This window comes from Tursiops truncatus, chromosome 15, assembly GCF_011762595.2.
Source record: "Tursiops truncatus isolate mTurTru1 chromosome 15, mTurTru1.mat.Y, whole genome shotgun sequence".
Lineage (NCBI taxonomy): Eukaryota > Metazoa > Chordata > Mammalia > Artiodactyla > Delphinidae > Tursiops > Tursiops truncatus.
Genome location: NC_047048.1, coordinates 16514139 through 16528712, shown reverse-complemented (window position 1 = coordinate 16528712; position 14574 = coordinate 16514139). Strand labels below are relative to the sequence as shown.

Genomic DNA, 14574 nt, shown 5'->3' with positions numbered 1-14574 from the left:
ATGAGAAACTCAGTTTCTCCATCTATTCACCAGCATTTGGTATTATCACTCTTTTTAAATTTTAGCTGTCCTGGTAGGTGTGCAAGTAGGAAATCTGCACTTCCCTAATGGCTAATGATGTTGAATATCTTCTTTCATGCACATATTTGCCATCTGCGACATCAATGAAATGTCTATTCCTGTCCTTCGCCCATTTTTAAATGAGACATGACCTGTTTTACAAAGATCACTCTTAATTGCTTTGAGAATTAACTAAAGGGGCCAAATGGCAACACAGGGGGAGCCTCTGGCTGCGTGGAAGTTCAGGAAAGAGATGATGGGGACTGGGGCTGGGTGGGGCTAGTGATGGTGGGACTGGGGCTAGGTGTCAGAGCTGAAGATGAAGAAAAAGGGACCCGTTCTGGAATATTCAGTCTTTTGGAGGTAGAGCTTACAGGACTTGCAGGAGGACACGAAGAACCAAGGACTTGCAGGCTCCTGGAATGTACTTTCCAGAGGGAGAAACGGGTTTGGGAGAAAGGCAATCAAGGCTCTAGACTGAAGTTTGAGTTACCTGTCACCGTCCAAGGGGAGAAATCAGGTCGGCTGTTGGAGGGGAGAGGTCACAGATAATGAGAGCTTGACCTAGGGCAGCGGCCAACAGAGGAAAGGAGGGATTTGAGAGGCACTGGGAGGTGGAGGGAGGATTAGCAAGGAAGCGGTGACCGGCTGAATATCAAAGTGGGGATGGGGACTTGGAAGTTTCTGACTTCTACGACTGACTACGCGGGGACCCAGGCGCCCAGAAAAGTGAAGTCGACCCAGCAGCCCTGCCCTGAGGACGCTCCACGAAAGCGGAGGTGCAAGGAGGCCAGACCACAATTCGCTGTAACGTGAGCCTAGCTCAGGCGGAAGGGCGGCCAGGGACCGATCAAAGCGGTCAGCTCCGAGGCTTGGGAGAGACCGCGAGAGCTTCGCCCTCCTTGGGCTGAGGCAGTGGGCGTCCCGGAGGACGTGTAATTTGAGCAAAGCTTCCAAGGTCACGCGGAGACGCCCAAAGGCCTTTGACGAAAGAACTACTTCGTGGTTTGAACGGCAGGCGTCCTTCTCGAGCATCGCTGCCCAACAAAGAAGGCGGGGAGGGACGGGACCTGGGGCCGCGGCCGGGAGTCCACTCGGAAATCTTCGGCCGAGTCTCGGCCACCCCTCCCCAACTCCGGCCTCAGCCTCGAGCCCAGGGCCGATCCGGAAACAGCCGAGCGGATCCGGAAACAGCCGAGAGGACCCGGAAGCGGTGAGCGCAGTCACCAGGGAGTGCGGGAACCCGCCGTTTGAGCGGAGGCGATGGCGGCACCTGCGCCGGCGGCCGCGGGCGAGGATGCCCGGCGGCGGCAGCCGGAGGCCGGTATGTGAGGATGCGTCCGTGCACGCGAGGGGCGGCGAGGCCGGAGGCGGGGCCGAGCTTGGCGTCGGTGGGTGGGGGTGGTGCGGGGAGCCTGGAGAAAGGGGCGGGACCACGCCGCCGGTGTGTGGGGGGGAGACGGAGGGGGCGTGGTCTAGCGATTCAAGGGAGAGGGCCAGTGGCAGGTTAGAGGTGGGGCCCAGTGTGGGAGGGGAGGAGCCAGGTGGACAAGGGGCGAGCCACTAAAAGGGAGGGGTCGTGTCAGAGAAAAGAGGGGATTGGGTGAACCGAGGGAGGAAGAGGCGGGGCTCTAGGCAACACTAGGCAGAGCTAGGTGAGGAGGAGTCGGGGAAGGCGAGGGGCCAGGTGAGTGGGGCGGGGCTAGGTAAAGGTGCAGGGACCTTGGCTGCTGTACTAAGTTGCAGAAGTTGAGGATTTGATGCCCTGGGAATATTGGGAATCCGAGAGTGATGAGAAAAGAGGCTGATCCCTGTCCTTCACAGCGCTGGACCCCCAGACTCCGGAGGGGACAAAAGTTGAGGCCGAGTCAGGGGAGCTCGACCGGCTTCGGGCTGAGCTGGCAGGCGCCCTGGCAGAAATGGAAACCATGAAGGCTGTGGCCGAGGTGAGCGAGAGCACGAAGGCCGAGGCTGTGGCTGCAGTGCAGCGGCAATGCCAAGAGGAGGTGGCCTCGCTGCAGGCCATCCTGAAAGGTGAGGCAGGCACTCCTCCCAGACTCCCTCAGCCCCATAAGGGGGAGTACATGACAAGAAAGGGGTCAGCGGGCATAACCTACACCTATGGGGTAGGTTAGCAGGGCTGCCTAGCGCAGGGCAGACCCAGGGGCTCAGAGGGAGACGCGCCCTTTTCTAATTTGCATAGCGGCGTTGCCTGCGCTAGCAGCAGCTCTGTCAGTTCCAGCTAAGTTTAGCTCGGAGCTGCTACCTGTTCCCTGGCCCCATGTCGTGTCATTTCTTGTCCCTCACTGATGACTGATCAACCCTGAAAGTGAGCAGCTTCTCAGTTCCCTGAGAACTCGTTTGAGCCTCTGGCCTTCAGACTCGGCCCTGGGCCTAGTCTCTGTAAATCTCATCATCTGGTTTCCCTTCTTCCCCAAACACCCCTACATCTGCGCACAACCTCCCCGCAACCCCGCCCCACATGCACCGACTTCTCCGCCTCTCATCCTCTGTACTTGGGACGCATCAGCTCCCCTTATCCCAGATCCCCCAGCTTCTTTTCCTCCATTCCCCTTCTCCTGTAGTCCAAGGCCAGAGTCTCTGCAATAGCTCCCAGTTGCATCCCACCCCTTTGCTTCCACAGCCACTGCTGTAGCAAAGCTCTCGTCAACTTCCCCGGACTGTTGTCCCAGCCTTCTTACAAGTCTCCCTCTATAATCTGGCCTTGACATTGACTTCCAGAGTAAACTTCCTACAGTTCCCATCCCACCATGTCATTTCCCTTTCTAACAGCTGCTCCTGGCTCCAGACTTCTCTGGGGCCATGGTTCCCCACATTTCAGGCATCCATGTACCATCTGTGCAACATGGTTGTCCTTGTATGACTTACCCTGTCATCTACTTAATGTTGTTCTTTAAATAGATCCACTTTAAAAAAACCTATATACATTTATTTTAAAGGGAACTTCCTGTCCCTGTAAGAAACTGTGTCCTAAATAATAATAATAGTAATAATAATTATAATAACTAACATTTATTGAGTGCCAGGCACTGAGCTAAATGCTTTATGAGTATTTAATCTTCATAATAATCTCTATGAGTAAGGAACTATTATCCGTCTCCATTTTACAGAGGAAGCTCTGAGGCCCAGAGAGGTTAGATAACTTGCCTAAGATCATACAGATAGAAAGGAGATTTGAACCCAGGCAGTCTGGCAACAGAACCCTTCTAATGTTAGTATGTGTTAAAATAAATAACTATGCAAATGAAAAATGACCATGTTCCGCCCAGCATCCGCTTACCTCCCACTGACATGTAGGATAAATCCCAAACTCCTTGGCATGGCATTCAAGGCCTTAGCAGCTATTCACGGCCACCCTCTTCACCCTTCCCAGCATCTCCTCCTACATCTTCACTCCAGTTTTTCCAATGTGCCCACCATGCCCCAGCCACACCATCCACCTTCCCACCTGTGAGCCTTTGCTCCTGTTACTTAATGTGTCCTTTCCATCCTTTACCACTTGCTGGTGTCTCTCCTGGCCTGGCAGGTAGAGTGAGGGGCTCTTTCCTCTGGGATCCGCAAGCCCAGGAGTGGTCCTTTCATGAGCTCTCCTCACACTGCTTTGTAACTATTTCCACGGCTGTCTTCCTCATTGGACTGTGGGCTCCTGGTGTCAGGGTTTGTGTTTGATTAATTTCTCTATTTCCAGAGCCCAGCTCAGAGTCTGGTCCAGAGTGAATATTTATGACTCTTACTAGATTTTGATTGTTATCGGTATGTATTAATAGCAACAGATAGCCTATCTTTAGCATTTATTATGTACCAGGAAGAGGGCTGAACCCCTTCCAGATATCACGTCATTTGATCCTGTAACAAGCCAGTGGGATAATCATTGGCTGAGGACATTATACAGAGAGGCGAACTGATTGCCCAGGACCATCCCACCACAAAGTCCACTGTCATCACTGCTATGAATTGCCTTGCAGAGAGCGGCAGTGATGGCGCGCCCCCCGCTCGCCCCGAGGTATGGCTAGTGCACTGACCCTCCCTCTCCTCTGCCCTTCCTGTCTCGCCAGACTCCATCAGCAGCTATGAAGCCCAGATCACGTCTCTGAAGCAGGAGCGGCAGCAGCAGCAGCAGGACTGTGAGGAGAAGGAGCGGGAGCTGGGGCGCCTGAAGCAGCTGCTGTCCAGGGCTCACCCCCTGGACTCCTTGGAGAAGCAGATGGAAAAGGTTGGGGTTGGGATAGCCTACCCGCCCCCTCCTCAGGGATTTGGAAATATGTTGAAGCAGCCAAAGGTGACCGTGGGGCAGAGGGATTATCTGTGTCCCACTGCCACATCACTGGGAGCAGGGCACCCAGTAATAATTCTAGGTATAACATACACGAGCCCTGTACTCAGCACGGTCCTGGCTTGCCACTTACTAGTGGGATGGCCAGGTGTGTTTACCTCCCAAATTAAGAAAAGTCATGTAGGGAATTCCCTGGCGGTCCGGTGGTTGGGACTTGTGCTTTCACTGCAGGGGCCTGGGTTCGATCCCTGGTCGGGGAACTAAAATCCCGCAAGCCACGTGGCGCAGCCAAAAAAAAGAAAAAAGTCATGTCACGTAGAGGGGAGGGAGCTAGCACTTAAGGATACCTCTCATGCACTTGGCATTGCAATACCTGCTTGACGGATTCAAGTCTCCCCAGTCTTTCCCCTAAAAGAGGGACCCATTAGATCCATTTAACAGATGAGTAAGGTGAGGCTCAGAGAAGTTTAGTAATTCTCCCCAGGTTATGCACATAAAAAGGAGCAGATCTGGGATTTTAAAATCTAGGCAGTCTGGTTCTAAAGCTTTGCTCTTAATCTCTGTGGTATATTGCCTCCATTATTCTTGTCATGAACAATTGTAGGAAGCACATATTACCAAACTCTTCATCTTTCAGAGCAAATTCACATCTTCCCTCATTTGATTCACACAGCTGCCCTGTGAGGTAGGTACTTACCTCACTTTATACGTGAGGAAGCTGCGGCTCAGGCAGATGGAGTAAGTTGCCTGGTTAGAAGGACACAGATCAAAATAGGAGCCCAAGAAAGGAAGGTTCCAACCCACAGTTTGCCAGCAGAGGCTGCTACTTACTTGCATTCAGAGTGTTCCTCAGGGAGCGGTTACACAGGGTGGTGAAGGAGAGGACTCCGCTGAATTAAGGCTACCTGGTACGGCGCAAGGAGCCACAGGCCCAGAGTCGGGAAGTTCCAGTCCTGGCCTTGCATCCATCTACGGCGTGGGCATCTGCAGAGCATGCAGGCTTACCCTACCTGTTGCCACTGTGCACATAAGAGATTTGGAGGGTTAGACTGAACTTGTCTGAGATGGGTTTTTGAGTGATTCACGAGGTAGAAATGGCATGACTTGGAAGAGGATGGATGACTGGCAGATTTTTGCCTTGGACAGCTGGGCGGATAGCAGTGTCATTCTCGCCAGTCTAGCGCTTATGGGAGGAGAAACGGCATCATGAATTGGTTCAGATTTGGCTGTACTTGGACAGAGGAGCCTGTGCAACATCCAAGTGGAGGTGTCCAGAGGCTGTTGGCTGTGCAAGTTCGACAGGATCCCAAACCTGAAAAGACTGAAAAGAAGTGGCCAGAAATATGCTGGTGATGGGAGTATGGGAAGACATATTAATTAGGACAAAGTTTGAAAGCCCAAATAACAGTGGCTTAAATAAGATAGAAATCTGTTTTTCTTAGAACCAGAGGTAGACATTCCAGGACTTATGTGGCAGCTCAACAAGTCAATAGGAACCCAGGCTCCTCCTATGTTTCTGTTTTGCCATAGGTAGCTTACTGCCTCATGGTCCAAGATGACTGCTTGAGCACCAGCCATCATATCCACATTTTAGCCAGCAAGAAGGAGGAGGAGTAAAGAAAAGCATACCCTCTCCCTTTGAGGAGTTGTCCTGGAAGTTGCACCTGACACATATGCCTACATCTCATAGCTGGAACTTAGTCATATGGCCATGCTTAGTTATAGGGAAGCTGAGAAATGTAGATGGTATTCTAGAATTTAGGTCATGAGCCCAACTAAAAATGTGACGTTCTATGATAAAACGGGATACATGATGTTAGGGAAGAAATGTATGTCACTCTACAAGTGGGCAACAGGAAGGTAGTTGTGACTTTGGCTCTGTACCATGTGACCTGGGGCAAGTCATGTAAGCTCTCAGAGCCTCTGTGTTCCTCTCTCTAAAATGGGGGTGGGGATTCCCCTGGTGGCGCAGTGGTTAAGAATCCGCCTGCCAATGCAGGGGACACGGGTTTGAGCCCCGGTCCAGGAGGATCCCACATGCTGCAGAGCATCGAAGCCCGTGTGCCATGACTACTGAGTCTGCGCCCTAGAGCCCGCGAGCCACAATTACTGAGCCCACGTGCCGCAACTGCTGAAGCCTGTGCGCCTAGAGCCCGTGCTCCACAACAAGAGAAGCCACTGCAATAAGAAGCCTGTGCACCGCAACGAAGAGTAGCCCCCGCTTGCCGCAACAAGAGAAAGCCTGCGTGCAGCAACGAAGACCCAACACAGCCAAAAATAAATAAATAAAATATTTAAAAAGTAAATAAATAAAGTGGGGGTGGACGGTGCCTGCCTGGGAGAATTAGAAGAGCTGATGTGCTTGGAGGGAAAGCTCTGAACAGTCCTGAGGGTCCTGCAGTCGGGAGGGGGGGACAGTCACTGCCCAACCCCCCTTCCTCAGGCCCACGAGGACTCGGAGAAGCTGCGGGAGATCGTGTTGCCCATGGAGCAGGAGATTGAGGAGCTGAAGGCGAAATTGCTGAGGGCAGAGGAGCTGATCCAAGAGATCCAGGTGGGGCTTCCCTGGTGGCGCAGTGGTTGAGAGTCCGCCTGCCGATGCAGGGGACACCGGTTCGTGCCCTGGTCCGGGAAGATCCCACATGCCGCGGAGCGGCTGGGCCCGTGAGCCATGGCTGCTGAGCCTGTGCTCGGCAATGGGAGAGGCCACAACAATGAGAGGCCCACATACCGAAAAAAAAAAAAAAAAAAGAGATCCAGGTGAGGGGGTGGCCAGGGGGCGCTGAGAGAAGAAGGGGCGCCGTAGGACCCTGGCCCCCCAGCCTCTTCCCTGCCCCCTCTCCCTAGAGACGTCCCCGGCATCCCCCTTCCCTGCACGGCTCCGCGGAGTTGCTCCTGTCCCGGGACCCATCTCCGCCACTGGAGCCTCTCGAGGAGCTGAGTGGAGACGGGGGCGCGGCGGCCGAGGCCTTCGCCCACAACTGTGATGACAGCGCCTCCATCTCCTCCTTCTCCCTGGGCGGTGGAGCCAGCGGCAGTGCCTCCCTGCCCCGCAGCCGCCATGGCCTGAGCCCCGAGCAGGAGGAGACAGCCTCTCTGGTGTCCACGGGCACCCTGGTCCCTGAGGGCATCTACCTGCCCCCTCCTGGTTACCAGCTCGTCCCAGACAACCAGTGGGAGCAGCTGCAGGTGGAGGTGAGTGGAGTGGGCGGAGTGGGCAGCCGACGTGCACGCATCCCTTTCTTGCTTCAGGTACTTACTGAGCACCTACTATGTCCAGGCCCTGAGCTAGAGCTGGGGATCCTGCAGTGAAGAAGAAACTTCCCACCCTCTTGGAGCTTCCTCTAGTGAGGGAGCCAGGCCCAAACACGCACATGGGCACATGAGGAAGACAGTGTCACTGGGTGAGACACCCAGAACAAGACTTAATAGGGTAATGGGGTAGAGACTGGCAATGCAGGAGACCATCCTGGCTGGAAAGTGAGGTGCTTTTTGAAGATTGGGGACCAAAGGAACTGCAGTTTCCAAGGCCCAGAGGACGGACAGACCACGGTGTGTCTGAGGAGCAGGAAGGCCACAGAGGAGGGGAAGAGAGATGAGGTCAGAAAGGCAGGCAGGGGTCACAGGAGGTCGGCCTTGGCCTTGGGGCCAGCTATGGAGTTTGCATCTTAGAGGAGAAGCTGCAGGAAGCCTCTGTGGTGTGTCAGGCAGGGAGAAGCCTTCTCTGCTCCAGGCTTTTAACAGGTCACTGGGGCCTCTGGGTGGGAATGGACTGCAGTTGGGGGAGGGGGCAACGGGAGAAGCAGGGTAGTGACCGGTTGGGAGGGCGATGCTTGACAAAGTTTAGAGAAAGGTGGTGACTGGGACCAGGAGATGGCAGCAGAGGTGGAGAGAAATGGGTGGACTTGGAATCCACTTTGGAGGCCACCGGGCAGGGACTGCTGATGGGTTGGACCTGGGGAGTGGAGGACTTAGAAGAGTCAGCATCCATTCCCGAGCCTTTGCCTTGAACGACTGGGTGAAAGATGGCACTGCCCACCGAGGTGCAGGGAGCAAGGCGTGAGAGGTCTGGCGAGGAGGGAAGGCCTCCCCTTGGCGGCTGGGGCTGAGGCCGGCGTCTGTGGCAGGGGCGGCAGCTGCAGAAGGACCTGGAGAGCATCAGCCGGGAGCGGGATGAGCTGCAAGAGGGCCTGAGACGGAGTAACGAGGACTGCGCTAAGCAGGTGGGTTCAGCCTCTGCTCCGCAGGGCCTCCGCTCCCTGCCTCCTCCTGGCCCGGCCTCACCCTTGCCCCCCTTCCACCCACAGATGCAGGTGCTCCTGGCCCAGGTCCAGAACTCAGAGCAGCTGCTGCGGACCTTGCAGGGGACCGTGAGCCAGGCCCAGGAGCGGGTTCAGCTGCAGATGGTGAGGGCTGGGGGCCGGGACGGGAGGGAGAGGAGTGGGACGGGAATTGGTTGAGGGAGCCACGTGGAAGGTTGAGGCACCTGTCCTTCCTCGCCCCCTGCCCCCCCCCCCACCAGCCGCTCTGGCTTTGCCCTGGAGTTGGTGCCAGGAGGGTAAAAGGGTTTCAAGGGCACCTGGTACTGATTCAGAAGAACCCACCACGCACTCACTGTGATCTTGAGCTAATCCCACAAGCCCAGAGCCTCAGCCTTGATGCCTTGAAATTGAGATAACGGGTCCTAGCTTACAGAGTTGTGAGAATGAAAAGCAGGGATTGCAAAATCGGATACTTCCTGAGACCAGGCAGGAGAGGCAGATGATTGAACTGGGCCACGTGTGAGGCAGGAAGGAGTAGCAGGGCAAACCAAGAGACCCTGTAAAGGGAGCTAGTGCCCCTTGACTCGCTGCCCATGGTGCGTGGGAGTGCAGGCTTGATGCTGCCTGGTTTTCTCATTTGTCGGGAGAAGCCAGAGATCCGGATGTTTGTGTGTAGTCTCCCAGTTTTTAATGTTGTACTTGTTGAAGGTTTTTTTTGTTTGTTTGTTTGTTTTGCGATACACGGGCCTCTCACTGTTGTGGCCTCTCCTGTTCTCCCGTTACGGAGCACAGGCTCCGGACGTGCAGGCTCAGCGGCCATGGCTCACGGGCCCAGCCACTCCGCGGCATGTGGGATCCTCCCGGACCAAGGCACGAACTCGCGTTCCCTGCATCGGCAGGCGGACTCTCAACCCCTGCGCCACCAGGGAAGCCCCTTGTTTAAGGTTTAAAAACACCCATATGGACCAAATAAAACACCCGATGTGGCCTGTGGCTGCCACTGTGTGACCTCCAAGTCATTGAGGACGGTGTAGAAAGAGCTTGAGGGAGTTCCCTGGCGGTCCAGTGGTTAAGACTCCACGCTTCCACTGCAGGGGGCCCAGGTTCGATCCCTGGTCAGGGAACTAAGATCTCGTGAGCCACGTGGTGTGGCCAGGAAAAAAAAAAAAAAGAGCTTGGGAGCCAAAGACGCTTACTAAAGGGTGTTTCTTTCTTTCTCAGCCTAGAAGGAGGGCGTGGGCTTCCTGGCTCTCATTCCTGACCACTGGGAGGAGTGTTCAGGCTTTGGCCTCACGGGAGACTGGAGACCCCCTGTCCCCTCATCGCCTCGTCCTAACTGTCCATCCCCAGGCAGAGCTGGCTACCTCGCACAAGTGCCTGAGCCACGAGGTAAAGCGACTGACTGAGGAAAACCAAGGGCTCCGGGCTGAGCAGCCGCCGTCTTCAGCCCCCCGGGGCCTGGAGCAGGATGAGGGCCAGGAGGAGTCGCTGCCCGGCTCGCTGCTGGTAAGGCGGGGGACAGGCCCTTCCTCTCCACGCACAGCAAAGCATTGGCCTGGGGCCACGGGAGTCGGGGACGCACCCAGGCTGCTGTGTATTAGCTGCGTCACCACGGCCAACTCACTCAGCTTTTCTAAGGCTCAGTTTCCTCCTCTGCCAAATGGGACCACACCCCCCTCCCAGCATCAGCACAGAGAGAAAATGAGTTAACAGAATGCTTGATGCAAAGGAAGCAGAAATTTGGCTTGTTATTTTTAAGTGACATGAGATCCACAAAATTGAATTCATCATAATCTTTGGTTCATAACAAGCTGTCATCATTGATCTGTGTGTGGCCTCTGCTGATTGAATTTATTAAAAATATGAACATCAGCCGGAACCCTTGCCCACCCTGAGAACTGTAACTGACATCGCCTTACGTGCGCCCCACCCCGTGGTCCTTGGCTCTGTTCCTGCCGTCCTGAGCTTTATCATTCCCTTGCCCTTCTTTGGGATCATTTTTATTACATATACACGTCTGCCTAAACCGTGGAGTGCTAATTTTAGTTGTTTTTAGTTATAAAAACTCAGAATCTTGCTCTGGGTAGTCTCCTGGAGCTTTCACTCAGCACCGCTCCTGATGTCCTTCACCCCGGGTTGTGCCGCGGGAAAATATTCACTGCCGTCCCAGGGTATTTGTCCACTCTCCCGTGATGGGTGTTTGGGTTGTTTCCTCTGTTATGTTTTCTTCCTTCTTTCCTTCCTTTCCCCTCCCCACAATCCCCTTCTAGCCGCTGGCCCCCGGCCAGCCCCGCACCCAGCCCGTGACTTGCATCCTTCCAGGAGCTGCGGCAGCTGGTGCGCCGCACTCAGCAGGAGGCACGGGCCCACCAGCAGGCCCAGGAGCACGAGGCCGAGCGGCTGCGGATTGAGATCGTGACCCTGCGGGAGGCGCTGGAGGAAGAGACGGCAGCGAGGGCCAGCCTGGAGGGGCAGCTGAGGGTGCAGCGGGAGGAGACAGGTGAGGGAGGAGGCGGCGAGCCACCCCACCCTCGCTCCCCAGGAGGCTGAGTCCCCACCCCCTCGGGGACTGCCTGGGCACCAGGAGGGGAGAGAGGATGCAGTGCGAGAATGATGAGCTTTGACCTCTCTTTCTTTCCTTCCCGCACAGAGGTGTTAGAGGGTGAGTATGGGCTGGAGCCTGTGCCGGGCCGGGCGGGGCGGGGAAGGAGAGAGGTTGTGGGCCTGACGCCTTGGCCCTGCCTGACTTCCCAGCCTCCCTGTGCAGCCTGAGGATGGAGATGGAGCGGGTCCAGCAGGAGCAGAGCAAGGTGAGGCAGGACCCAGGCCAGGCCGGGATGGCGGAGGAGGGTGGCAGCGTGGAGAGGACCCTCACCAGCCCCTGCTGCCCTTTATGTCTCCCTTAGGCCAGGCAGCAGGAAGTCCTGAGGCAGCCACTGGGCTTGGGCCGCACAGAAGAGGTGAGGATCGGGGGCGATACTGAAGGGGTTACCCTGTCCAGACATCCTGTTTCTTCAGCCCAGGGCCCTAGCTCTACGTCCTGTGCCCCCAGGCCCAGCTCACAGACCTCCTCTCGGAACAGAGGGCAAAGATGCTGCGGCTGCAGGCTGAGCTGGAGACCAGTGAGCAAGTGCAGAGGGATTTCGTACGACTGTCCCAGGCCTTGCAGGTACGGCGTGCCCCCTCCCCACCAGACTGGCATGACTCCAGGTGACCTGTCCTCCGTCTTGCAAGGATAGTCTCCCAGTTAGAAGAGTCCTCTCCCTCCCTCTGGGGCTGGCGTGGTCCTTTCCTCTGAGCTAGTGCTCAAAAAACGTTGAAGATCTTGTGCTTCCATCTTTGTCGGTGGTGCGAAGCCCGTGGCCCAGGGCCTGGCACGCCGACGTGCCCCGTGCTCATCACGTCACTTCCACCTGCCCCTGCCAACCCTTCCTCAGGCTGCTCTCTTAGGATCCATTTCTTCCCTTGAACCGTTTTCACTGGGGGTTGGGAGAGGTGAGGTACACGGGTACACTGGTCCCGTGCTCTTGCCCCTCAGGGGGCTGGCCGATGGGGTGGAGGCTGCATTTTCCCACCAAGGGCCCTCTGCCTCCCTCGCCGGCCCCCACAGGTGCGCCTGGAACGGATCCGCCAGGCAGAGAGTCTGGAGCAAGTGCGCAGCATCATGGACGAGGCGCCCCTCAGGGACGTCGGGGACATCAAGGACACCTGAGGGGCCAGCACCGCCCACCCTGGGGGGAGACCGTCTTTCTCCACGCCTGAACCGTGAGGCCGAGGCTTTGGGGGTCTCAGGGTGGAGTCTTCACCCTCTCCAAGCCTGGGGTTGAGGTGACGGGGCCACCGCTGCCCTGTCCCTCCAGCGCCTCCTCCCAGGGGCGGCTGGGTCTTCTGCTTCCAAAGATGACACCTGGGTGAGGGTCCCAACCCCCTCTGGAAACCAGAGGGGCAGGCTCAGCCCTGTGGCTTTCTGGCTGCCATGCTGCCTCCTGGGCTCCAAGCCTCCCGCCCCCGCCCCCACCCAGCCTAACAGCCATGCCTGTTACCTCCGTCCCCTTCCCCAGGCACAGCTGAGCTGTGAGTGGTGGCCGGGAGCCCTGGGTCGTGTCCCCGGGTCCCTCCACACACACGCCCTGGGACAGGTGGCTGCTTCCTGGACTGCATGACACTAAGATGCTTGTCCCCAGGGGCCCGAACCAGGCCCCAAGGTGTGCACAGAGACAAGGCCAGATTTTTCTGTCATTTATTTTCAATAAATAAGCAGCTCAGCTCAGTCGGTCGCCTTGTCCCTGCAAGCCCCACGGGGTCGGGGAGGGGAGGTTTTACAAGGGCAAAGGGGGGGGGCAGTTGCTGAGGGGGGAGGAGACGTGAAGGGGACATTATGTTTATAAACAAGAATGTTGGGCTGGGGGGCACGTGGTGGCGGCCTGTGCCACAGCTCTGGCTGAAGACGCGTCACTATCAGGGTGGGGAAGGGAGGGCAAAAGGACTGGTTACTTCCTTCTTTCATCTTCTGGATCTGGAAGAAAAAGGGGGAGGATGAGACTGGTGGCAGGGCGGCACAGGAGAGGAGAAGTCCCTCTCAGCTCCCTACCTGTCCCAGTCCCCCAGCACACTCACCTGGAGGCCCCCCGCCACCCCCCCACTCACCTGTGTCCCCAGCCCCCCACTCCCCCCAGCCACTGCAGCCCCAGCGGCACACGGCTCAGCGGCCAGCCAGCGCGACGCAGCGCAGCCCAGCAGACAGTGGTGCCCGGGGCCGGGCAGTGCCACCCCCGCAGAGTAGAGGCAGCAGCCCAGCCCCACTTGGAAGCACGGCAGTGGCGGCGGCGGCGGTGGCTCCAGGTGGAGCTGTGAGGGCACGTGACCCCGGCGCCGCCTGAGGGGGAGAGGGGGTGGGCAGAGGGGGCACAGCAGCTAGGGCACGGGCAAGAAGGGGGGTGATACCTGTGACACGGCTCAGAGAGATGGAGGAGGGGGAAACGAGTTATCCTATGGCCAGAGAGGACAGAGAGACAGCCGTTATCGAGGGAGGGAGGTGGGCGCAGGGGACCAAGAGGGCTGAGGAGGCTTTGGGGCGCCAAGGAGACGGGCTCGGAGGAGCGGGCAAAGGCGGGGCAGGGGCTGGGTGCGCCCCTCGGCGGAGGACACGGGGCCTGCTGGGGCTCCGGGAACTCACCCACCTGACAAGGAAGCGGGGCAGGCGCCTTCATGGCCTGGAGGGAGGGGCTGTGTCAGGGGCCAGGGGCTGACAGGGCTGGGGGCGGCGCGCTCTTACCCTCCAGGTAGTTCCGAGCAATGAACTTGAGGAGTTCATCGAGCCCGATGACTGGTAACGAGATCTTGAAGACCATGAGCCAATGGGGCAGGTCCAGGGCCTGCAGCTTGAAGATCATCTGGGAGGAGGCGGGAAGGGCAGTGAGAAGGAGCCCAGGAGCTGCCACTGCGCCAGCCTGACCCCGCCCTCCTCCCTCTGGCAGGGGTCGTGGTCGCGGACCCCTGCAGAGGCCCCCTGTGGGTGGGGGGGGGCAGGCAGCCCCTGGCCAGAAGAAGGCTCACCGGCAGAGGGTCCACGTAGAGGATGAGGAAGTGGAGGGACATGGAGAGGCAGATGGAGCCCACCAGCCAGATGTTCACCCAGGGCGGCATCCGCAGGAGGGACTGGTTCTCAGACAGGCTGCAAGGGGGCGGCCGGGCGGAGCCAGGGGTGGAGGCACAAGGGGAGAGAAGCGGTAAGCAGGGGGAGGGTGGCCTCCAGAGGGCCGCAGAGGGAGAGAGCGCGGACCCCACCTGTTGAGAGCATTGCACATCTCGATGGTAACCAGCACGGACAAGGCCATGGTCATGGGCTCGGGGGCCTCGAAGACCTCGCAATCCACACCCTCAAAGTCAGGGTTGTGCTCCGCACACTTCATGTAGTGAGTCTGCAGGAGGAGAGGGGAGAAGCCGGGGTTCCGAAAA

General features: G+C 57.4%; 2 protein-coding genes across 11 annotated transcripts in view; one reads left to right on the top strand and one right to left on the bottom strand.

Moving 5' to 3' along the window:
• The first annotated feature begins 1013 nt into the window (after positions 1-1013).
• On the top strand, positions 1014-12886 carry RABEP2 (rabaptin, RAB GTPase binding effector protein 2). Of its 8 annotated transcripts, none has more exons than XM_033840775.2 (14): positions 1028-1384; positions 1885-2094; positions 4137-4294; positions 6798-6908; positions 7202-7549; positions 8482-8577; positions 8662-8760; positions 9838-10122; positions 10939-11116; positions 11267-11278; positions 11371-11426; positions 11523-11576; positions 11648-11785; positions 12227-12886. In XM_033840775.2, exons 1-14 carry the CDS (start codon positions 1324-1326, stop codon positions 12326-12328), a joined length of 1908 nt encoding a protein of 635 aa, XP_033696666.1. In that variant the 5' UTR covers positions 1028-1323; the 3' UTR covers positions 12329-12886. The 8 variants fall into 8 exon arrangements, 7 of the variants coding, with proteins under 7 accessions (XP_033696669.1, XP_033696666.1, XP_033696672.1 ...); XM_033840776.2 differs by having other exon boundaries at positions 1042-1384; positions 11669-11785; XM_033840779.2 differs by having other exon boundaries at positions 1053-1384; positions 9967-10122.
• Positions 12841-14574, bottom strand: part of ATP2A1 (ATPase sarcoplasmic/endoplasmic reticulum Ca2+ transporting 1) — a 20275-nt gene continuing 18541 nt past the window's right edge. For 2 of the 3 annotated variants that reach the window (XM_073792155.1, XM_033840784.2), the window contains 4 exons: positions 14404-14537; positions 14173-14290; positions 13892-14009; positions 12841-13132 (listed from right to left, as the gene is read on the bottom strand). In XM_073792155.1, coding sequence (XP_073648256.1) covers positions 13107-13132; positions 13892-14009; positions 14173-14290; positions 14404-14537 — 396 coding nt within the window. In that variant the 3' untranslated portion in view covers positions 12841-13106. Of the gene's footprint in view, positions 13133-13560; positions 13606-13891; positions 14010-14172; positions 14291-14403; positions 14538-14574 lie in introns of all 3 variants that reach the window. The other variant, XM_073792156.1, reaches the window with a different exon arrangement.

Bases quoted from the DNA above. Each gene is read 5' to 3' on its own strand.
- RABEP2 (XM_033840775.2), top strand. From the start codon at position 1,324: ATGGCGGCACCTGCGCCGGCGGCCGCGGGCGAGGATGCCCGGCGGCGG. The intron at 2,095-4,136 runs GTGAGGCAGGCA...CTGTCTCGCCAG, and splicing joins GCTGCAGGCCATCCTGAAAG to ACTCCATCAGCAGCTATGAA. The intron at 11,577-11,647 runs GTGAGGATCGGG...CCAGGGCCCTAG, and splicing joins GCTTGGGCCGCACAGAAGAG to CTCTACGTCCTGTGCCCCCA.